General features: G+C 35.6%; 1 protein-coding gene across 3 annotated transcripts in view; it reads left to right on the forward strand.

Moving 5' to 3' along the window:
• Positions 1 to 24,486, forward strand: part of LOC128872653 (glutamate receptor 1) — a 648,027-nt gene that overhangs the window by 584,136 nt on the left and 39,405 nt on the right. For all 3 annotated transcript variants that reach the window (XM_054115547.1, XM_054115546.1, XM_054115548.1), the window contains one exon: positions 22,858 to 22,990. In XM_054115547.1, coding sequence (XP_053971522.1) covers positions 22,858 to 22,990 — 133 coding nt within the window. The remainder of the gene's footprint in view (positions 1 to 22,857; positions 22,991 to 24,486) is intronic.

Raw genomic sequence — 24,486 nt, forward strand, 5'->3', positions numbered from 1 at the left:
TAATACGGAAAACATATAAAAGATACATATAATACATGTAGAAAATGTTCTATTATTAATGTGTATGTATTTTTTTATTTTTTTTTTATTATATTTCCTTTTGGATAAGTGCATATACCGTTTGGTTATGTTTAATATGTATTTGTCATATTCGATTGTATCATAAATGCATAAAAACCGCAGTTTAATTACTACAATCGTCGCGTTCACTTGCTGGTAGTGCTGAGTAAAAGATAACAATAAGTCACTAGAAATATTGAGTGCTATGCGTTTAATTTACACTAATTGAAACAGTGAACCATAATTTTACTGAAACCATGTATGGTGGCTGCAAACGAAAATCGAAGGAAGAGCAAAAGAAAGAAGAAGAGTAAAGGAATTGAAACAAACGCCCCGGTAACGCGTATTAAAACTCCTAAAACTTTAGATACCTGTAGTTTCGAAACTATGGAAGATATATAAACAAATAAACAATCACTGGAAGCATTGATTCCTCCCCTGTAAAATGCTTTTTGTTTAATATTAATTCGCCTTTCCGTTCCGGAGATATCGTCGTTGAAAGAGTGGCGTAATTTTTTTAATTCGCACTCTCTTCCTCTCACTCGCACCTCTCTCTCGCTCGCGTGCGCTGATCTACCCCAAGCGCGTCACATGGTCAGTGACGCGTACTGAGTCAGGAGTTTTTTTTTTCTGTTTACTATCGGAAGTAGTAGTGCGTACGCACTTCCTGGAATAACAGTAGGTCAACGTTATTTCTGAGAATTTTGTCTGGCCCGTGTCTCGGTATGAACGGTATTCTTTAAAGCCTTCTATCTGTGGAACCGTTTGAGATATCGCCTTCTAACAAAATACGTTTTCAAGGGCATCATCTCCTCTATCTACCAAGTATGCAACTGTTGCAATTTCTAAAATACTTTTAGTTTTACTTTTAAGGGCACGTATGAAAGAGAAACAGAGAGGAGTGTGTTTCTTGGGTCTACTAGTGGACTTATTAGTAAGTCTTTTTAGCAGGGTATTTTTTCTAACATTGTTTATTTATTCATTTCAGATGCAATGTACATTGGTATGAAATCTTAGATACTTAGAACCTGTAGCCATTTTAATATATTAGATGTAGAAATTAATTCTATCTTTGAAACAAAAAGGAGAAACTATACAACTGTTACTCTTCCCTAGGGCATACATTTTAAGATAAAACACGTAGCATAACCAAATTTCGGAACAATTTGTGTGTTTCAATACCGTAAAGGTTATTACTTTAATGTCATTTATCTTCAACCTAGAGTTATACATAATTAAATATGAAGGCAGAGAATTGATTTTTGCACCTAATATTCACCATTAATAATACTTGTCCATATTTATGGTGCTCTTCCAACAGGTACTGAATATATTAATGTGTAGAATTGTGTGCTTCTAGTTACTGCGTTTGTACATAATATACTTCCTTCTAATTAATGCTTTTCAAGATTTCTATCTTCAGCAAATTATTTTCTAACAAGGAAAGTCGTTTTGCGATTGTTCGATTTCAATTTCAATTTCAATTTCATTTTTCTATAAATATCTCAATGTTCTTGAACTAATTAATATTTTCAATATTCCATACGTACAAGTATAACAACGTTCATTTCCTATTCAAAAGAAAATTTTATTTTGGCAGAAGAAATATCCGATACATGTATTTTTATATATACATACCTCAAACAGTCGTATTAAACATTCGATATTCTTATATACAATTCCCAAATGTCTCATCACGGATCAGTCTTTCTCTCTCGACCCAACAGATAATACTTCCTCTCAAAAGCAAAAATTTATTCCGTTCCTATTATTGCAATTACGTGATCGCATTATCAACTACTGCGCGTATCGAATTATCCTGCAACAACATCAAGCATGCACCACGCAAAACTGTATCACTGAGAGATCACGATTCACCGAATACTTCAAACACGGAATTAATCTCATTTTGCGCGAGCACAGCATTTGTAACATTACGCCAACATAAGTACCAACGATATGAACCTGGTTCAGAGTTTCAAATGAGTTTTAATAAACAAGATGCTCGAGAGGTGATTAAAATTCGTTGCGTTCTACCGTTTAATAAACACGAAACAGAATCCCAGAGCCATATATCGATCTCGAACCGACGCTGGAACGCATTGTGGAAATTTTTGAGCGGCGACTGTTAACGGGGGATGATGAGGGCGGAGGGAGTGGCAAATAGCGTCGAAAACCAATAATTGATGGGAAGTTTACGATACCCAGGCGCCGAATCGGCAAAATTCGTCTATTAATGGACTTGTCCTAATAAAACAGTTCGCCCCGCGAGCGTTACGATCATCGCTGCAGTCGACGCGCGGTCCACGTTTCTATTACCCTTTGTTTCGCAACTTACAAGCGGTTTCCGTCCGTGTGTAACCGATAATCCAGTCGACGATCAAATTTTGCGAACTACCGGTCCTTCGGCAGCGGAAAACGGCGAAACAACGTCGTATGGGATTTTAAGAGGCCTTCTCGCTTTAGCGTTCGGGAAAATAGGCTGTGAAGGAATTTTTCTAGAGGGCATTCTTAAATTAGATGGCCAAGTAGTTAATAAATATTATTGTTGTGTTATAAATCCATTGTAGAATGTAAGAATTTGCATGCAAAACATTCACACACAGAGTTCATCACTTATTCGACGCACAGACTGTTGACATTTTTAAAAACAACATGGTCGACGTAATAGTTGAAGGTATGGAATTTTGAATAAATTAGTTTGTTCAAGAATGGTAAGCTATTTAAAAATGGAAAAGGAAATTGCAATAAATAATTTCACTTTCTTCCTTGGAAAATAATTTGTTGAAGATAGAAAGCTTAAAATGTATTAAGTACATAGAATTTTTTGAAGTGCAAGCACATTAACGAAAAGTAACACTATTCTAGACGGTACACTAACCAAGAATAAATTAACAGATTTGCGACCGCTGTCGTGAATTCACGTCACTTCAAATTCTATTCCTGGTTATTACAAAATTATGAAAATCTGTTTTATACGCTACATATTTACATTGATATGTCAAAACATATTTTGTAAGTTTTATCTTCGCCTTAACGATACAAATTTGCGATGTCCAGCTTCAGAATTTTATTATTTTCGTTAGTACTCTGTATTAGAAACGTAAAATGTCCGCCGGTTGCGAATGAGTTAATATGTTTGGTGTTCATTGAAAGAGCATAGTACTATGGACAAAATCGTTAAATTTAATCTTATCGTTGATTCGATTATCAATCGTACGCTTTGATCAATAATGGCAATGCTACATGTTCATTTTCCTGAAGAGGATGTTTGGTTATTGGTGTAGTATATGTATATTAGAGCGGGATTCTAATCGTAAAAAAAATATACATGTCGAATTGAGTAACCTCCTCCTTATCGAAGTCGGTTAAAAATAAGATAAAGCCACGACTGGAGGAATTGCATTTGAAGTGCCGTCTCTGAATTCTTAATTCTTGAGTATATGCGCTATATTGGAGAAGAAGTTACTGACTCCTACTACTGCCAATCTCATAAACATCGACTGTTTCGTGGCTAAATAAGTCAATGACCGCCAATACTGTAACCTTTTACGGTGATTCACGAAATTGATCGAATGGTAACATCGACTCAAGCTTTCCTGAAATATAGCTTTCTTGAAACTAACTGAGGCTTCGTAGGTAAGGTACATAAGGTAAAATCCTTTGAATAAGACACTCCGACGTTTCTCCAGCATTACTAGCTTCTTCAAGGGTCAAATAACTTCAGCGCTCGTGTAACGGTTCAATGAGTATCAATGACTGAGCTCGTGTTGCGGTTCACCGATCACCAATAGAAGTCATTTTTCAGCTGAACAATCAAAAAATTGAATTTCTTGCAACAGTTGACAACCGACAAGCCCCTCCATTCGTTTGTTTCCATATATAACTTTGCGAGTTCAAAGCTTAACAGTATACAAAATTGTCTATAGTCGGTGGTAATTATTTCTTCATTTATTGTTCATGAAAATATTTTACTATTGTCGGTAAGTTACAAATTTTGTATAGTTTGTAATATTTTAAGTTAGAAGCATGTTGTATTAGATGGGAATGTTTGGTTTTTTGATAAGTAATATAAGAATATTTCAATATAGTAATGCAAACTATGAAAAATATAATTATATGTAAATATAAATATAGCATATAATACATAAGAATATTCATTAGAAAATCGAGAATAAAGGCATATCTCAATCCAATATGTCTTGCATGAATGAAATGAATTCTTTATACAAATTTATAAGTGTTATCTTACCTTTATATTGAAAACCATTGCACATTTGTTTTAAACGCGACACGCAGGCACAGGAGGCATTTCGTAAGACGTAGGCATACTAAATATTCGTCAAACGAAGTGGAAAACATTGCGCTCGCTGCATGGAATAAACAACAGATTCTTTCCAAAAAGAGGAAAACACGGATTCTGGTGATAAAGGTAGAATTATTTTCGAAGTCAGACCATCGGAAAAACTATCTGCTTCATTGTGGCTGTGAGCTATAACGTAAACGACCAGGTGAATAAAAATCAGAGAGGCATGAGGTCGCTCCGCGAATACGTTTGCGTGATACATTTCGTTTTGCGAAAATGTTTAAAGAAAATCTTACTGAACGCGTTTCTTTGCACAACAATTTTACTCGGAATATGTAAGCTTATAAGAGACAGTCTAGTCTCATGTCAGAATTTGGGCTAAAGTGTTATAATAAATGTGCTTATTATGCTTATCACAGCATTACATAATGCAGCATTTAGTTACTTATATAGTAGTTATGGTTTCACAGAGAATTCCTAAATTTCAATGTTGCTGTGTATAACTTTTGTGTTTTCAAGATTAATCTGCGATAGTGAAAATAACACGATACAATATAAATTCTGAATTATTAAATGTGAATCCCTGATGAGGTATTTCATTTTTTAATTTACTATGTGCTGTCTATGCAATAAGCCTATTATGAGCTATTCCTGCACCATGTATAGATTTCCGTGCACAGTAGCAACAGAATTTGTGTAGATTATGTTCGTCGAGCGCTCCCTTCACTTCGATACGCACACGATGAACATGCTGGTTGCCGTAGTATTCATAACCTTGTATGTATAAGCCTGTAATAAGTTACTTCTGTTAATAATAGTTCACGTGGCAAAATCAATAGGAATTCGATGGTTTGAATGCTGATTTGAAAGCATTTTCGGCACTATTCGTATTTGGATAAAAAATAGTGAAGTATTTAGTAACTATGAACGCAAGATGGCTCTTTTGTAGTCCGTCTAATAAATGAAAAAGAGGTTCCAGGAAAAAGTATCTCGACGCATTGAGATGAGTTGTCAGAAATACAAAATGAAATGAAGTATGAAGAAAATATTAAATATTCTTGAAAGAGCAATGTTTTAAAATAAAATTTCACCTCTTGTTTACAAATGTCACTTGTTTCTTTTAATATAAAAAAATATAATAATCGTAATTTTTACGTGTTTAAATTAATAAAGGAACTTTTGCTGAATGGACATGTCTAATTTGAAATAGATAGTGATAGAACTTTTTAAAATTTGTATATCCAACGAAATGAACAAGAAGTCTCTTATGTTTGTGAAGTATTATATTTAGCTCACCTGTAGTTTTGCACTTTGTTATTACCTTATTATTATTGAAATTTCGTTTAGACAGCATTTACTCAAAATATATTAATTGTTAATATTCAGCATGAAAACTACTATTGTAGCCATGGTTAAAGAATCAAGGAAAAGAATTCTGGACAGACAAAGGTTTATTGTTAGGAACATGGTTATACAGAGGATTGGGAATGGATAATTGTAACAGGAATTCAGAATGAACGGAATTATATAAAAGAGCATAATACAATTTCTCATTTTACAATATTTTATAATTTTCAATCTTTGAAGTAGAAGAATCATTCTGTACTCTCCCGCTCGTAATTGGCGTCCAGGTATTATCGCCGAACTCTCCTTGTCGAATGGGCGACCAGGAACATACTCGCGTCCTCTCCCTTATTTCTAACTGGGATGTCCACGAGTAGCTCTGTTCTCTCCCATTCGACAGGCGTTCAGGTATTATCGCCGAACTCTCCTGCCGGAGTCCCTAAGCCGAGTTCCGAGAGCGGCCGATGGTCTTACCTCGTCCTCTCTCCCGGAATGGCAAATAGGCCGAATGCCTCTACGAGCCCTCAATTTATATCGCATGGTTGCTATCCGCGGCCGCGGTTGTCAACAGTCGCGTCGTTAGGCGAGAAGGTTCGCGAGTTCGCGGACCGCGCCTCGCGTCTCGCACCGCGCAGCGGCCACCCTCCTATGTTCTAGAAGTTTCGTACGCTCGCTTTTCCTAATTCTTGAATTTCGTATGCTACACTATTTACTTTTTTTATATATATTTATTGTTTGAATAAGGTCGATACGGTTCATTATGTATGAATCAAATATTAAAATTGGACAGATCGTTGAATTCTGCGAAAATTATTAAATATTTTTGTAATATATTCTACAGAATCTCAATTTCTTTATTTAAATGGATGTTGTTATTGGATGAATGAATATGCTTAAAAATCCATTCCTGCAATGATGACGATATTAATATAGTACAATATCTAAATATCCTGGTTTTATTTATAATAGACAATTTATAGCAGAGAGACTCATCTTGCCATGCGACGAAGTAAATCCAACAGCGTCACACAAGGACGCTCATATTTTCCATATGAATTAACATATTTTAATGAAAATTTTCATAAATACTCTTCAAAGTAGGTACTTATTCATTCTCGAACAATAACCTTCCATTCAACTTTCAAGGTAGTAAATAAACAAATTGGTTTACTGTGTTCCATATATATTTATAATGATAATATTCCATTATTTTTCAAGTGACTTACACCGTCTTTTACAGAATGAACAGAATAAAACGAGAAAATAATATTTCAATAATATTTTAATAATATTTAGTTTGTACGAGTAATTCCTTTTTTTAATTTTATTTTTTATAACGTGGAAATTAATTTAATTCAACATACAATGTTTTAATAATACTAACTATGATGGAAGTTCCATTTGCACAAACGACATTTTGTATGACCAAACGTAGTAAATACTTCCATTGATGCAATAAGATGCTCACTAATTGTTATTGCATTCTCGATTAGACATTTTGACTCTGGAGACTTTCTTGGGAGGCAATTGGAGGTCGCGGAGACATTTTTACTTGGTCGTTGTCTACCTTAACAAGACGTCTTCCCCTTTAAGCCGGGGCAACGAGGCTCACCGCAGATAGAATCAGGCAGTCGATGGTAGGGACTATCGTGCGTTCCCTCGTCGTCTATTTCGACGGTAGTTTCCGGCAGTCGCGATGGCATTTCCGTCTCGAAGTACACGGTACGGGAAACCGCAGGCCTACCGTGTGAGGCAGCAGACAGGATTGTTCGCATACCGAGACTGATGTAGCTAGCGTGTGCGATCATCCCTAGGGCCATCCTCGTAGATCGTCGGTCGCTGGATTCTCACGCCTGAGATCACTTGGCGTACTTGTTAGACGCGATTATCTTTTCGACGATAAAAAAATCTAGGAACGCGTCAGACAGTTGAAAAGTGTCTGATGCTGGTGGCGATCACGAGCAATTTGCCATTTGCTCAAGTATACGAATCGATTCGGAGCAAATAAGGTGAGAGCGTTGAACGTTCTGCTAATAAGCTAAAGGGACACAGTTTAGCTTCCTGTGCAGACATTACAGGCAGTGGTCAGTTTATCCGCGTAGTTAATACCGTGTATACATTTTGTTGTTCATAGTCTATCTAATATTTGTATTTACTTAAAAGGTATTTGTTATTTGAAAAGTTGAAGTGTCCTATGAATGATCTAGCTGAAGTTGTATTCAAATCAATATAAACTTTTCAAAAACGCTTGATCATAGTAATGGTTACGGATAATAATATTTTCTTAATAAAACTGAGAAAAAAATAGTCTTAAGTATAGAAAATTTCAAGTGTTCATACATTGTGTACATACATAATCGAAATCAAATGTAACTAAGTTCGAAGTGTTTGACTTCATGACTAAATAATAACAGAAAAAAATTATCCTGTTAAATAATATTGTATAAAAACTGAAAATAAATGTAGTAGAAGAATGAATCTGCAAGATTAAGTTGATGAAAGTCTTTACTAAAGAGCTTATAGTGTTTTTCTCTTCTGAAATCCGGGCCATTGTTGGACAAGCTTACAAACAGGAGATTGAAAACGGATATTAATATGCGGATGACAATGAGCATGGGTGACAGTGGACAAGTACAATGGCTGACTATAACAGTATCGATTAACGGATTGAAATACACTATACAAAGAGTCACTTAATACATATTAATCATTTGTTCAGGAAAGTGGAAATTCCTTTCTTCGGTTATCGACTAAGAGCCTCGAAACATCAAAATTAATAACACAATTTATTCAGTAATTTCTGTCAAATGTAAAGTGAATTTATATTAACAAAGATTTAAAACAATCAACATTTTTTTAATCACTGATTCTTATTTTCTTTTTAACAAACAAAGCATATTTGTTCGATCGAAACTCTTTGACATAAAAAATTTCAATCTATTCGATTAAATATCTTGACTCGGTCTTACCTCGTCGAAGTTTCGGACAAGAATGATCTGCCCCTTTCGAATTCGTTCCCCCTTTGGTTTCGGGTCTAGAATAATCTAAACACACGCAGGAGAGAAAGACGGTTCGAGGAAGGATCGAAATTCGTGACTGTCCGACAGGATGTTTAGATAAGATAAAGGTATTATAAATAATGAATCGTGGCTATGGTGAATGAAAAGTAATAGTTTATTTTAACATCGATGCAAGGGAAAAAGCCCGAAGGCATAAAAACCCTTGATGAATGATTAACGAAGGGAAAAAGCCCGAAGGCATAAAAAAACCCTTGATTTAAATTATTGAATTTATAATATTTGATTTGTTGGTGTGAGTGTGCCGCGTGTGACTTGATTGATATTTTCGTGTACACGAAGGTCGGGCGCCCGTCAGCGATTAAACGCGTGACACCGGATTTTTTGGGAAATAATTCCCAGGTTGTGGATCGATCACGATGATACGGAATAGTGTTCCGTTGGAGTCTCCTGCGCGGGGAGACGTCCAGATGGTAGATGTGATTAGCAAGAATCACGACGATACGGAATAGTATTCCGTTGGAGTTTTCTGCGCGAGAAGACGTCCAGATGATATGCGTGATTACTAGGAATCACTAGGATATGGAAACTCGGTTCCGATGGAGTCTCCTGTGCGGGAAGATATCCAGATTACCAGCAGAGATGAGCAAAACCCTAGACTTCGAATAAATCTGAAGTTTGCCGATATGTTTGTCTCGTTTCCTTCTTTGGAAAATTTTCCAAAGAGGAAAGGAGATAGACATATCAGCAAACTTCAGATTTATTCGAAGCCTAGAGTTTTGTGCATCACTGATTACCAGGAATCACCGTGTTGCGGAAACTGAGTTCCGATGGAAACTCCCGCACAAGGAGATATCCTGACGTCATCCGAAACGCCTGATTGTTTGATTATTGCCGATAAGCCCCGGGTGTTATTTTGCCGTGAATTACGAATTGCCGTAGTCGAGACAAAAATTACTGTCTTTTACTACGCGGTATATTTCCTCGACCGATCGCGACCGAAGTTCGAAGCCGACTCCCTAATTGAGGCCCGGCCGACGTATCTCTGTATTCTAAACATTGAAACGTTATCTGTTTTTTCGAGTCGAACGTGCCGACGAACTACGTCGAGTCTGTTCTACAAATAAATCGTAATAAACGCTCCAACAATATTTATCAAATATTTTTAATCGTGTCTTATCAGCAGGGAAAGTGAAAGGAGGCTAATTTATAATAGAAAGTAATGATCAACGATAGTATCAAAATATCAAGAATAACGTTTGCGACAAAAACTAATGAATAAAATAGAGTGACTTTAATAATGGAATGAAGCGAATTACTCGTTCGCAGTAGTTTTCCTGCACACTGTAGAACGTAACAACAAAAACGAGGCTTCTGAATCGAATTATCACATTCGAGGATCTGATTATCCGATTATCGAGCAAAAGCAGTCTCGAAACGTCGAGGAAATCCACGAAAACACTCTTTAGTCTGGACTCAAACACGTAAACCGATAAAACCAATTGTACCATTGCAGACTCTGGTTATTTTTTCTTTAAAATATCCACTTTATCAGTTTAGCAATTATCCGATGCTTCTTTTTTCGTAATTCTATTTGAATACATATTTTAGTTTTATTTTCAAACAAATATAGTTAAACTATACCATAATAATATAACGTCTGTAAATTGATATGAAGATATAAGAAAATCGATACAAGTTTAATTAATTACATAGTTTAGTGTGATATGGTGTAGTATAAAATGTTGTATTATTTTTCTCTTTCACAATTTATTTACTTGTATATTTCATTGATCAATAAGGACTCAAATTTCACCTTAGCGTAGTATATTTTAAAAATATCATAAAGCAGAAATGAATGTAATTAAGGTATCTACTACTTTAGCCATCAATTTCTGTGATATACATATATACACTGAATTAGTAATTTAGTGGCAATTCGAGTCCTAGAACTAGAGTAAACATTAACTCTGATGTTACCTTTGAAGATTGATCACGAATCCTTTACAGAATATTCCGCGTCCATGTAATATCTAGTACATTAATCAAACAGATTATATATGCTGATTTTGGTATCTGAATTCGCAAAATATATTGGTTATCAGAGATGTAACGAATAAACTTCAAAAAAGTAAAAAAATTACGCCAAGTACATGAAAAAGTGGAGGACTCAAGGAGTTATCATAGAAAAATAAAAGATCCCCATAAAAAAGTACAAGTAAGTAGAAAAAGATGTGAAATCAAAATGAGCTGCTAGTACATGAAAGTCCTTTCCAATAAAGTGCAAAGGCGATACTGTGTAATACAATGTAAAATTCGGTGGTTTCCAACTATGCGCAGCTAAAATGCTGTGTTCAACAGTGTGGACGTTCAGATCCGAATGACAATTCATGTAAAGTGACTGCTCCACACTTTAGCGGTGACATGAAGAAGCTAAATAGCGTATCATCCACAAACTGAGGCTGTTTACAAATTTGCCTATATTTGCCTCGTTATAGATGGTGGCTGTGTAATTTTTCATGAACTTGGCGCCGAGACGCTACCGCGTCTCTAGATGACGCTATCGAAAAGATACAAATAAAAGTTTTCAAATATATTAAAGTACATATGTACCTTAAAGTATATTAGAACGTCTATTTACACCGATTTACATATTAAAATACATATTATAATTTTGTATAGGAGTCTACATATATACAGAGTCTACAAAAATACATTTGATTAATGTTACACTTACATTTTACTAGTTATTTAGTAGCAACCAAAGTTTAGTATTTCCGAAATACAGGGTGTCCCAAAAGTCGGGGAGGAGCCGGAAATGGGGGGTAGCTGAGACGATTCTGAACAACAATTTCCTTTGGAAAAATGTCGGATGGGGCTTCGTTAAGGAGATATTAAGCGAAAACCCTGACCAATCAGAGTGCGCGTATACCGCTGGAGCGGCCGTAGTAGCGAAGGCAACGCGCTGGCGGCCGCGCTTGTACGCAAACAAGTGACTCGACGTGCATCGAAGGACATTGACGCTGCCGCCTAGCGCGTAGCCTTCGCTACCACGGCCGCTCCAGCGGTATACGCGCGCTCTGATTGGTCAGGGTTTTCGCTTAACATCTCCTTAACGAAGCCCCATCCGACATTTTTCCAAAGGAAATTGTTGTTCAGAATCGTCTCAGCTACCCCCCATTTCCGGCTCCTCCCCGACTTTTGGGACACCCTGTATAGTACACATGAATGTGTTGAAATGTTGACGTGTAAAATAATTTATTACTTGAATTTTCATTTTTGAGTTTCCAATATGAAAATGAAAAAAAGAAGTAATATTTAGAACAGATAATGAAACCTTACTATAACACGTCGATCACATAATCAGACACCACGAAATTCACTTTCTGAAGAAACACAATTTCGACAAATCGAGCTTAAAATTCATTTCAAGCAATGTTCTACCTGCGTTGAAAATTATAGTACAACATTTAACATGCATATTTTAGATATTTTATGCTTCCACAAAAACTGTAGAAAAATCAACATCTCTGACCCTGAAGAAAATAATACCCCCACCATTGATCTATTTGGAATAAAAATCCAAATAGAACTACTCTTATAGAACGTCGTTCGATATTTTTCATAATAAACTAATTAATCCACGAGTCACTTCGCATCCCATCGATCCGATCATAATTCGTATTACTCGCGGTTGGCGGCGCGTCATTTCGAACAAGCCAATCACAAAAAGCTGGCTTCTAATCAGCTTCCACTAGTTCAGGCATAGACAAAGACTAAGCCGAGCATGATTAACGAGAACACAGACGCAACAAAGCGTACGGCTTCCTGTTCGTGACCGAAGTTAAACATTCGGCTGGGGTCTGCGCGTGTTACCGGCACAATAGACACCAGATATTTACAGATATCGATGTTGCCGCGTCTAAGGCTTATCGACATGGTGTTGATGATGTTAATGTTCAGGAAGGGAGTCACAACAATACGATAATATCAATGACGTACTATTAAAAGAAGTACTATTAGGTGTTGATGATCTATAGAGTGTTGATGGTATAATTATTACAAGATGTTGTGATGATATTAAGGAATGCACTGATAGAATGTTAATAATATTATTATCAAACCACGCATCAATAATGTATCCATTGATTCAGTTTCAAAGAATGTACGTACAGAACGTTGATCAATTTGATCTCAGACGATGTATCATGCATATGAGTGATGTCAGTATTTCAGAACATATAGACAGGATATTGATTGTATTTATATAAAAGGTAGCGAATGACATTGGTCTAAAAGCACCTTCTGTCAAGGTGTTGATATGGTTGATGTCGAATATAATAATAATATTAATATTATAATATCTTGGAATAGAATGTGAATGTTAGTGATATCAACATACAATATATACAATAAGGAAGTCAATGTTATTGGCATCAATGTCCGTAATCTATCATTGAAATCAATGTAAACTAACTACTAGGCTATTGGCGTTGTTGAACGTCAAATAACATAGGCAACATAATTCCCAACCAAAGAAGTACAAAAGCTTTCCTTAACCAGAAAATGGAGCATCTTTTCTCTGCATCTAATAACGAGAGTAACCATTGTACGAACCTAATCAAATTAAAAGTCCCATTAACGGACTGTTATCCTCGAGATATTTTCCACCAGTTTCCGCCCCTTTGTACTCTCATCTGATCAATCGCGCGCAATTTTCCAGACGCTGTTTCGCAAACTGCGTTCATCAACACCTGAGGGGGTTGGGAAGGGGGACGCGCTGGAGGAGTCGTGTATCGGAAGTTCAAGACGACCGTTTTCATCATACCAATCCGGTAATTGAAATCGAACGACCGTTCGAAAGAACAGGGGGGCAAATTCACCTTGAGATGGTGCAGCAAAGGGGTGACTTCACTTTAAAGAAATAACTTCGAACAAGAGCAAAAAGGAAGTCCGGGTGTTCGGGTATGCGTGTATTCGAACAAGATCCGGCGAGTATTTTCAAATTGAAAGGAAGGGGCAGGATTTCAAAGGCGGCTGCTACGAAATGAAATTCCGCGGAAACTACTTCCTTTAACTAATTTGTCTATTGTTGCGACGTCGCTCGTTCGAGCAGTCCCAACCGGCTGACAAACGCGTGCTTTTATTACTATAATGCGTTACTTATATCAAGAAAATAGAAAGTGTCGTCTGGAACGCAGCGTCGATCACGAACGAGAGAAAACAGTTTTGCCAAATAATAGAGAATTTAATTTCTCGGTGCGTGCTAAGCAGGGCTGCGTCATGCGCATTGCGTTTAAACGTTTTCGACCGTGCTTGTTGGTCCACTTCGCGGAGGAAATTATAATTTAGAAATCAGAATTGCAAACAAACATGCTTCAAAGTGGTTGGAGCAATTCTGTAGAAGATTTTCTTGCTTAATTAAGAGGAGAAGTTGTTGTGATGAGAAAGTCTAACAAGGTTTGTACGTTATGGTTTATGTTTAATGATAATATCTAGACTGCATATATATGTATGTGTATTTATAACAACGACATTTACACGACAAAACATACTTTTCTTTCTCTGACCTCTATCTGTGACTAGTAAAATATGAATTTGCATGAACGTCTGCAGTCCAGTAACATCTCAATTGTATATTTTATATCAACGTTTTGATCAGTGGTACTTTTTAATTTCTTAAGTACAATAGTCGAGCTTACAGACTAAACACTCTTCAAAATATTTGAACTTGAATTTAACGCTTATTGCATGTGTCTTGCTAGGAATTCAAGGAAAAGTATCCAGATACAATTCATTTTACATTTGGCACGACACACAGTGCGGAACAAGTGGGCAAAATTCAATATTTGTATATATTTATCACAAGGTGAGGCAGATTTTTATCGTAGAAAATGTGTGTCAGCGTGGAAATTGTTATAAATAATCATGTATCAATCATTCGTATCTATAATGCAATCTTTATCTTTAAACAAACATACAGACAAAACGGCAAAATATATCCTGTGTTCTCAACATATTTAGATACATTATTTGTTATATTTTAAAAAACTTATAAGTTTTTTTTTGCAAACACTTGCAACGTTTGGTTTTACATCATTTTTAATAAGGGACCGCACTGTTGGTGTAGGATCGCAGTTGGAAGTTAAAAATTCTGATTCAATTGATTTATGGATTTGTATAAAAATTATTTCTCACATCCTTGGTCAAAACGAAGCATATTTTGTTAAATCACATATAGGAGCAACTTCTATTATTTATGAGAAAAAAATTCCTGAAGAATACGAAGTATGGATTACTAAAGGGACAATTTTACAATATTACATCATTTTCCTGTATGATAATCATAAACTCATACATACCGTTGGATTCAGAATAAAAAAACGCTTTTACTGATTCTGAAATAAATCAAAATTTTCAAAAATTTCGAGGGGGTGGGGTAATTTAAAAAAAATTTTTGTTTTTTTTAAAAACTTGTTGGTATTGCTTTATAAGCCTTTAAAAACAGTGTAATGTTTGCTTGAGAATTTTTTGAAATTTCTAATCGTTTCCGAGAAAAAGTAAAAGGGGCGGCTCGGATAAAAGGGTTAATTTCTCCCTCAAAACGCAAAAGTCGCACGTACTGAGGATGGTGTAATTCATAAGAAGGTCCAATAAATAAGTATACAAAGTTTCATCAAAATCAGGGTTTGTTAATTTTTTGTTAAATTTAATAATTTTGTTGTGTATTTATTAATTTTTATGGTTAATTTAAATTTTTTTTGTGAATAAATAGCAATATATTTATATTAGTAATGAAATTTTGATTTTTGTCCACAATTTTGCTATTTGTCCGCACTGTGCGACAGTATGCGCAACGTATCGTTTAAATCATACAAGTACGGATTATGCAAATGGACTTATTTAATTCCTCAGTGGCAAATATCTCGACCACGAGGAAATAGCTTGAATTTCACAAAACCTTGAAACTCGTCCCATTTTGACGAGTGACGAATGCTTCCATTTGTAAAGGACATTAGAAATGGTGAGAAATTAAGAGCAAGCAGGGATATATAGTCAGGAGAATAGTCAGAAACTCTTACAAATTTCACGACCGTGTCCCGCAGGTAAACTTTCGTGTGCTCTTTCACGGTTGACTCTCGACTGACGTTTTCCCAAATGAATGGCACACAAGCGCATATACAGTTTCCATGCAAGGGAATAGATGCTCTGATGTAGCTGTAAAGTAACTGAGACTGCGCTTTAGGTTATGGATACACTAGACTGCGAACGGATAAATCTCAATTGGGTGTTCCGAACCATTTTCCTGATTGTGGGTCGTATCACGATTCCCATTGTTAAGCAGCGTTGCCTCGCTAGTAACGTGAAAACATTTTTGGAATTTTAGGAAGTGATTGCAATATCACTGGTGCATGAATTATTTAGCTCTATTAACTTTTTCATGTTAAAAATGCCGAATAAAAATTGTTGGAGTTTTATAGTCTACTGTGACTTCGATGTTATATAATTTGGTATTTCATGTTGTAGATGATAGTGTACAAATATTTGATGTTAGATAAAAAATGCTTAATAAGGTATTCTAATCTAGAAAGTTACTTTTCAGGTATTCTATCAAATGTTTCATTAAATTCATAGAGAACTTTTTCATGGGGCATTGCACACATATTTATTCATATTTCAAGTTTGCATATGTATATATCATTTATCTTTAAAATTTATAAATATTCTTTCGGAAACTTCCTTTTCGAATTTGTAAGGAATTTTTTTGCTAGGTATTGCACACATATGGATTAATGTTTTAAAAATACATATGTATATGCATATTTATTATACTAGAATAACCCCTCAAAATTGTTCATACCAGATACTAATTCAAGAAAATCCTTTTGCAGACATACTATTACATGTCTACACTTTGAGAAAATAAAATTTTTCTCTGTGAACATTCCTATACTCGTTAATATTCCTAATTTAGCAAAATGTTCTAGCAGATATATTATTGAAGGTCTACACTTTATGAAAATGCCTCGAAGAAATGTATTCTTGAATGTTCTCAACTAAAGAATTCCATTAAGAGACAAGGACTCATACACCACTGCTATAGTGAATGGTTTATTTACAAAAATAATCGACGATGTGGAAGACCGACGGGCATTCTGCGTACGTCGGTGACAGTCGACGCGTCCTGAAACCAGGATCGATCGTGGCAATGATTACGAACCGGTTAATTAGCGGCGCGTTGTCAGCACGGACGTCAACCGCGGGACAGGGAAAGTCGAGCGACGTAAATTCTGAACGTTCACAGGCTCTGTTGACACGAGCAGCTAAGCCGACGATGTCCACGCAGCGATACGCGCTCGAGTTTCACGGTTTTCGACCAATTTCAGACACCGAGCGAATGTTTCGTGGCAGGAAACGTCGATATGATGTCACGGTCAACGTTCTGCCGTATTTCTAGGGAGTTAAGGGGAGATATGCTCCCCATGGGACTCTTTCGCAATTGAAATCTGAGAATTCATTGGACTGGTCAGGGAGTACTCTTTTAAACATAGTATACTTAGGAACTGACACGTACCCTTGGAGAAAAAATTTTCGAAAAGGGACATTAAGATTTTGCTTTTCACTATTAACACAGGTGACATGAATTATATTTGATTAAATGAATGTGGAGCACATAATTACAATTCACCATGAAAGTCGATACGGTTCAAGTGATTACCATGATTACGATAACATGAGAAATTAATGTCTAAAAACAACAATTTAAAAAACTTAAAGATCTTTTAAAATAACATTTTATTTGTACTAGTCTTTATAGTGAAAATTTTTGTTCAGTTTCCTACGTTAAGGAGGCAAGACAATATAAATTTTAAAGGAAAATTTGTTGTCGAAGATTTATCGAAAGATATACAGTTCAAGAATTATTACTATGTTAGGACATAGCTGTCTAGTCTATTTGTGCATTTATAACAAGTGTAAATATAGAAAAAGATAATAAAATACAAAAAATAAAATACACGTTACAAGATTTAGAAGACAAAACATTCTATAATTTATATTTCTGATCTTCATCCGTGTATATTAAAATACGAATTTGCATAAATATTCGCAGTCTGTTAATGACACTATGAGATCAGTTTTTGTTTGAAAGAAAACAATTCATCGCATAATTTCTCTATAAACTACTTCTCAAGTACTTCTCCTTTGGTTTTCCCATTAAAGTATCGCGCCCCCTGAATCGCGTTTCCGATCCTGATAAAAATAAAATTCTTCGAATTTACGCGACGTTCCGATTTGCAGCCCGTGCGCACTTGTAAAAAGCGGAACCATCAACTACCGGCGAGGTGATTTTATACAAATCAATACTGAACACAGTTTGGTCCGAATGTGGTTTAAACGATTGGTCGACGAGGGGGTTCGCGGATCGGTCGAGTGGAGTTTCCAGCGGGTGTTGTTGCCACAAGAAACAGCGGGAAAGAAAACGCCTGGCGAGGGCGATGCTCGCGAAAAGCTGTGGCGGCGCTCGTTGAAATGCAAGCTCTTTTATAACGCGCCACTGGGCTTACACGCGCACGGCGCTCGTTAACCCGGCCATCAGTTTCACGCATGGCGCTGCAAAAAAGCATGACGACAGCACCAAATGTACCCAGGCTCTCTCCCGCTGTTGACTTTTCCCCAACGCCCCTTTTTCCCGCATCCATCCTGCGCCCCCCTTTGCCGCGATCCTGGCTAGCTGTCCTTTTATTCCTGATTTTTCAATTTCTACCCTTTGCATTACGTTTCCACGGCGGCGCGGTCGCGAATCAGTCAATCCTTCCGTCGCTGGTACCCCGATTGTTCGGCTGGGTCGAAGCGATTTTGATCGACCAACAGGGAAGCGTTTGATGGCATGTACTTCGTAATAGGAGACGGTGTTAGTATCGAATTAATTGGAATTTTGAAGACGTTGAGGTGCGAGGATCTGGTTAGAGTTGTTGGAAATCGGCAGTGGTGTCACCGGGGTTAGGCTGTTGGAGAGGGTGCAACCAAAATATACAGGGTGCCCCAAAACTCGGGGAGGAGCCGGAAATGGGGGGTAGCTGAGACGATTCTGAACAACAATTTCCTTTGCAAAAATGTCGGATGGAGCTTCGTTAAGGAGATATTAAGCGAAAACCCCGACCAATCAGAGCGCGCGTAGACCGTTGGAGCGGCCGCGGTAGCGAAGGCTACGCGCTAGGTCGATGCTTCGATGCACGTCGAGTCACTTGTTCGCGTGCAAGCGCGGCCATCAGCGCGTAGCCTACGCTACCGCGGCCGCTCCAACGGTCTACGCGTGCTCTGATTGGTCGGGGTTTTCGCTTAATATCTCCTTAACGAAGCCCCATCCGACATTTTTGCAAAGGAAATTGTTGTTCAGAATCGTCTCAGCTACCCCCCATTTCCGGCTCCTCCCCGAGTTTTGGGACACCCTGTATAGGTGTCTGAACCATTTTTGTGGAGAGTGTCAGCGGTTTGTTGGGTTTGATGAAGGTATTTGCCTTTTTTTCGAGTGTATTCTATCGACTATGGAGGCTAACAAGGGAATCTACCTATTTACATTGTTTATTATTTTATACCTATACGAATGTATTTACGTATGCGTTTGACTGCACATCCGCATTGTTTGAAATGTCATTGGTAAGGCGAGCTCAATCCATTAACATTATAAAACCATCGAGGTTAACGCTTATACATTTGGAATATTTAAATACGAGTGTTTTATTCTCCAATTTAAACATAATATACATTATTAACTCTAAAGATAATGTAGACGAAAATTAACATTCAAAATTTGAAGTATAACTCCAACTGAAAATAATAAAAGAATGTATGTGTGTTATGTATGTATGTGTTAACACTAGTTTCCAGCCAAAATGTACATTCAATGCCACAATTTTTTTTCTTATGTATTTTGCCTTACTAAACTCGAAAATCGCAAGAAAATATTTTTCTACGGATAAGTTTCTTTTATATGAATTTTTGAATTTTTTTTCGATTTTTTTCTAACATACCTTCACATTTTAGCCCATATCTTGAGTTAGAAACGTCCGATTGAGTCGCGCAACCGAATTTGCAAGAATTGCTTTTAACATTATTTTCCAATCGGTTCAATAGTTTAAGTGTTACGAGCCAATATATATGAGAAACTTTGATTTTTTCAGCTAAAATAGAACATGAATATTTCTTCCATCGCCATGGAAAAATAGAAATTGTCAAATTATGTCCAGTTTCTTATTGTTTACGTATAGATCGCACTTTTACGAAGAAAACAAGCTTTTGTTGAAGAAAATCTATGGATAAATGCCGGTGTTAGGAACAATTGAGTAAAGGTACAAAATCCCAATTTTACTCTGTTTTTGAATTTTTTTCCTATTTGTATAGGAAACATTTATTTAATTAATTTCGATTAGAAATAATTTCAGCCTTTGCTTTGTCTTCTATTATTCGTTGGGTTCGTTTCTCTGATGAGGAACCAAATGTAGTCTCCCAACATTCTTTCATCCGAATATCCTTGATAGCGCTGCCCAATAGTTTTTATATCTTGGTGAAACCTTTCGCCGTGTTCGTCACTTATATCGACAAGATTCTCCGGGAAAAAATCCAAGTGAGATTGTAAAAAATGAATTTTGAGCGACATATTTACGCCTGTTGAAATTAAAATTGAAAGTAAATGTACAAATTTCTCCATTTTGTGAAATCAAATAGAATAACAATATATATTCCATACCCATTTTTGCATAATTTATTACCAAATCTTCAACAACTTCCTCATAAATCATACTTTGCCGAGCCAGAAGCCCTATACTATTGAGCAGCGCTAACAAGGATATTCGGATAAAAGAATGTTGGGAGACTACATTTGGTTCCTCATCAGAGAAACGAACCCAACGAATAATAGAAGACAAAGCAAAGGCTGAAATTATTTCTAATCGAAATTAATTAAATAAATGTTTCCTATACAAATAGGAAAAAAATTCAAAAACAGAGTAAAATTGGGATTTTGTACCTTTACTCAATTGTTCCTAACACCGGTATTTATCCATAGATTTTCTTCAACAAAAGCTTGTCTTCTTCGTAAAAGTGCGATCTATACGTAAACAATAAGAAACTGGACATAATTTGACAATTTCTATTTTTCCATGGCGATGGAAGAAATATTCGTGTTCTATTTTAGCTGAAAAAATCAAAGTTTCTCATATATATTGGCTCGTAACACTTAAACTATTGAACCGATTGGAAAATAATGTTAAAAGCAATTCTTGCAAATTCGGTTGCGCGACTCAATCGGACGTTTCTAACCCAAGATATGGGCTAAAATGTGAAGGTATGTTAGAAAAAAATCGAAAAAAAATTCAAAAATTCATATAAAAGAAACTTATCCGTAGAAAAATATTTTCTTGCGATTTTCGAGTTTAGTAAGGCAAAATACATAAGAAAAAAAATTGTGGCATTGAATGTATATTTTTTTGTAATTTTGTAAACTAGTGTAATTGTAACATGAATCCTATTCTTTACTAAAGCAATGTTAAAAGTTCTAACGAATACTACTCGTATTCCTTCCAGAATTACATATTTCAGCTTCTAGCTATATATACCTCAACTCAATTGGAAGTTTTCTGGACGAAAAATATATTGAAAAGGTTCAGATAATACAATTGCAAGATCAAAAATAATTTTACTACGTTCACCGCAAAATGTTTCGGTCCCATTGTGAACCGCAGACCAAACAGTGTGCCAATGAATTGTGGCCGATGTGATGCGCAATTGTACATGGTCGGGTTTCGAAAGATATGCAGGCTATAATTTCAATACGCGGTGTTCAAGTATTCTCAGTACATCTACGAAGATGATACATCGTCCTGCTAAATCGAAACTTGAAAATATACAATTAAAATTTGTTGTAACAGCTTTCGTTACCGAGAAGAATATTTTGCAAATTGTATTAAAATATGCAGAATACGCAGTATACGCGATGATACGTTATTTGTGAATAATTAGTTGTTTGTTGGAGTAATAATGTATTATGAGCTTTAACTGGCAGAATATTGTACTCACATCAAAGACATGCGTTGTGTACAGATTACGTGCAGCAGAATTAATTATAGAAGAGGAATGACGGGTATTTAATAAGGAATACCTTGCAAATTGAATTGTACGAATATGGCTCATAATTCATTATGAAAATTCACTGCTTTACGCACGGTGTCCCAGGAATTGTAATACATATAATCAAAGAGATTATGTTTCATTAGCAGAAATTAAATTCATTTTCATTTATTTTAATCCGACCCTTAAATTTAACTTTTGTTTAATTAAATTCGTTTCATTGATTTAACTTGGTTAGAGAAGTAATAAGAATTGGACGAAATATATTCGAGATACTTGGTTTTAAACTGTCGGAATAACTTTTTTTTTAAATAATGAACAAAGAATTTAGAAATTTAAAAAAGAATTAGAATTAATGAAATAATATGAAACAAATGAACAGTAATTTCATTACTCGAATTCTAGTTAGTTCGAGATAATTTTATTCTAAATAAATTTTTGAAATTAAAGAAGAAGTTGAGTTGATTGAAAGTGAATTCAAAGATATTAAAGAACAAAAATGTGTTTGTTTGAGAGAAGCTTCATAAAATTAAAAATGAAGGAATTTCTTAAACGAGATCAAAATGAAAAAGAATCTTTTATTTCAAATTTCTGATCCTTTTCAAAATTACGTACTGTTTTCATTTTAACCAAATTTCAAAGGTTTTTCAAGTCAGATTAAGATAAACATTTTTAACTTGACTAGAAAAAATATAATATTCAAAACACTGCCCATATTGCAGCATACAGCGTCATACTTGCAACTTATAATTATCTAATAAAGTGCAGTCATACTTGACAGTCGTTTTTCTTGATGATTATAAATCGCATATACAAATTTCTATTTTATTTTTCCTTTATTTTTAAGCAAAATCACGCATCTCTTAGTTGTACTACGACTGCTTGGACACACTGTACATTGATGAGTGGCGAATCGCGTGAACGCGTTAACGACCGTCGAGAATTTTCGTATTCACGCGAAACGGTGGCTCCCGCTGACAATAAATTTCTCCCTTGTTCCAGGACTGCTCAGGCTACAGCAGATCTATCAAGGCTTGAAACCGGGGAACGAGTCGTTTCAGGTGGAAACCGTCAAACGAATACAAAACATGTCCGAGGCGATTGATTTCCTGCGCAGCTTGGAGGAGCTGAATCGGTGAGTCTGAGAGTGATTCATTCAACACAACCTTTAGAATTCGGGAAGGACTTTCATCGACAACAGAACGAAATCATTTCCGTTAAATGTAGAGTCACGATCAATTCAATGCATGTTGTATCAAATTTAAGAAATAATTCTCAAATGGTGTCTCAGATTTATGACAAATAATTAGTATAAGATTTATTAAATTATGCATTCAGAAACATATGTGTCAAAATAAAGACCAATGTACAGAGTCACAGTTAATTTATGTCAAATTTAAGAAATAATTGTCAAATGTTGTATCAAATTTATGTAAACATATTTAATATAAATCGTAACAACCCCATTCGTATTACTTTAAATAAATACATAAATACAACAAATATATGAAATAATATATACGTAATTATTTACTAAATATATAAATATACATATGATAAATTTGAAAATGATATACAAATTATATAATAAAATATATACTATATTTATATAATGAAATTATAATAAATAAATATATAAATAAAATTTAAATTCGATGTAATGTTTAAACAAAATTACTTTAAACCAACGGTACGCTTTGATTATATTTGAAACATACTACCGTGCTATTTGCCTAATTAATTTTGTCCACCGGCAATAATAGACAAAATATCGGAAAAGGTCGGAACGAACGACTCAAAAGGCCGCATACGGCCTGTGGACCGCAGATTCCCCATCCTGGGTATAGGCTATTACTTTTGGGGCAGTGAACTCTGTCCGCATTGGTAGAGTCTGACGGATCACGCTTTTGTGGGGATACGAGTGGTCGCCGCGTATCTCGGTCACAATTTACCGCTGGCTACGCATTTGCACGACCTGGGTAATCAACAACCAGCACCGACAATGAGTTCAAATCGAATGAACATTGTAGTTACCAAAAACAAAACGCAAGTATTGCGAATTTCCTTCGACGAGCGACGGTTCGTCGGAACGCGACTTTGTCATTGTAACAGTGAATTTATAGACGATTATAATATTAGGTTGCCCCAAAAGTTTCTTCCGTGACTTGCATTCAGTTATTTTGTGTGGCAGTGTTTATACAATTAGACAACCTCATTTCTTAGATATTATTGTTGTAACTGTAATGAAGCAAAATGAATTGTACGCAATTCAATAATGTAGCATTATACATAAAATGTTGTGTATGTATTACTGTTTAAGGAAATGGAAGAAACTTTTGAGACAACCTAATATGTTTTCTATATCTCGAGATCCTACTTCTCGAATTATTCCTGTTTGTATCGTGAGTTTTTCGAGGTTTCGCGCGCAAATTTTGATGCAAATTTGATGTAAACATCCTGTAAAAGATGTCCTGTGGCATTTTCGATAAGTTTGACATTTTCAGGAAAGAAGCATACTTTTCGAGTCAACAAATATTCTAATTAATGTCGGAGCTTTATGTCTAGGAAGGTCGTGTAGGGTGTTAGAAAAGGGTGCTTGATATGTGTGACGGTTTGTTTGAATAAGTTGTT

The sequence above is a fragment of the Hylaeus volcanicus genome, chromosome 2, assembly GCF_026283585.1.
Source record: "Hylaeus volcanicus isolate JK05 chromosome 2, UHH_iyHylVolc1.0_haploid, whole genome shotgun sequence".
Lineage (NCBI taxonomy): Eukaryota > Metazoa > Arthropoda > Insecta > Hymenoptera > Colletidae > Hylaeus > Hylaeus volcanicus.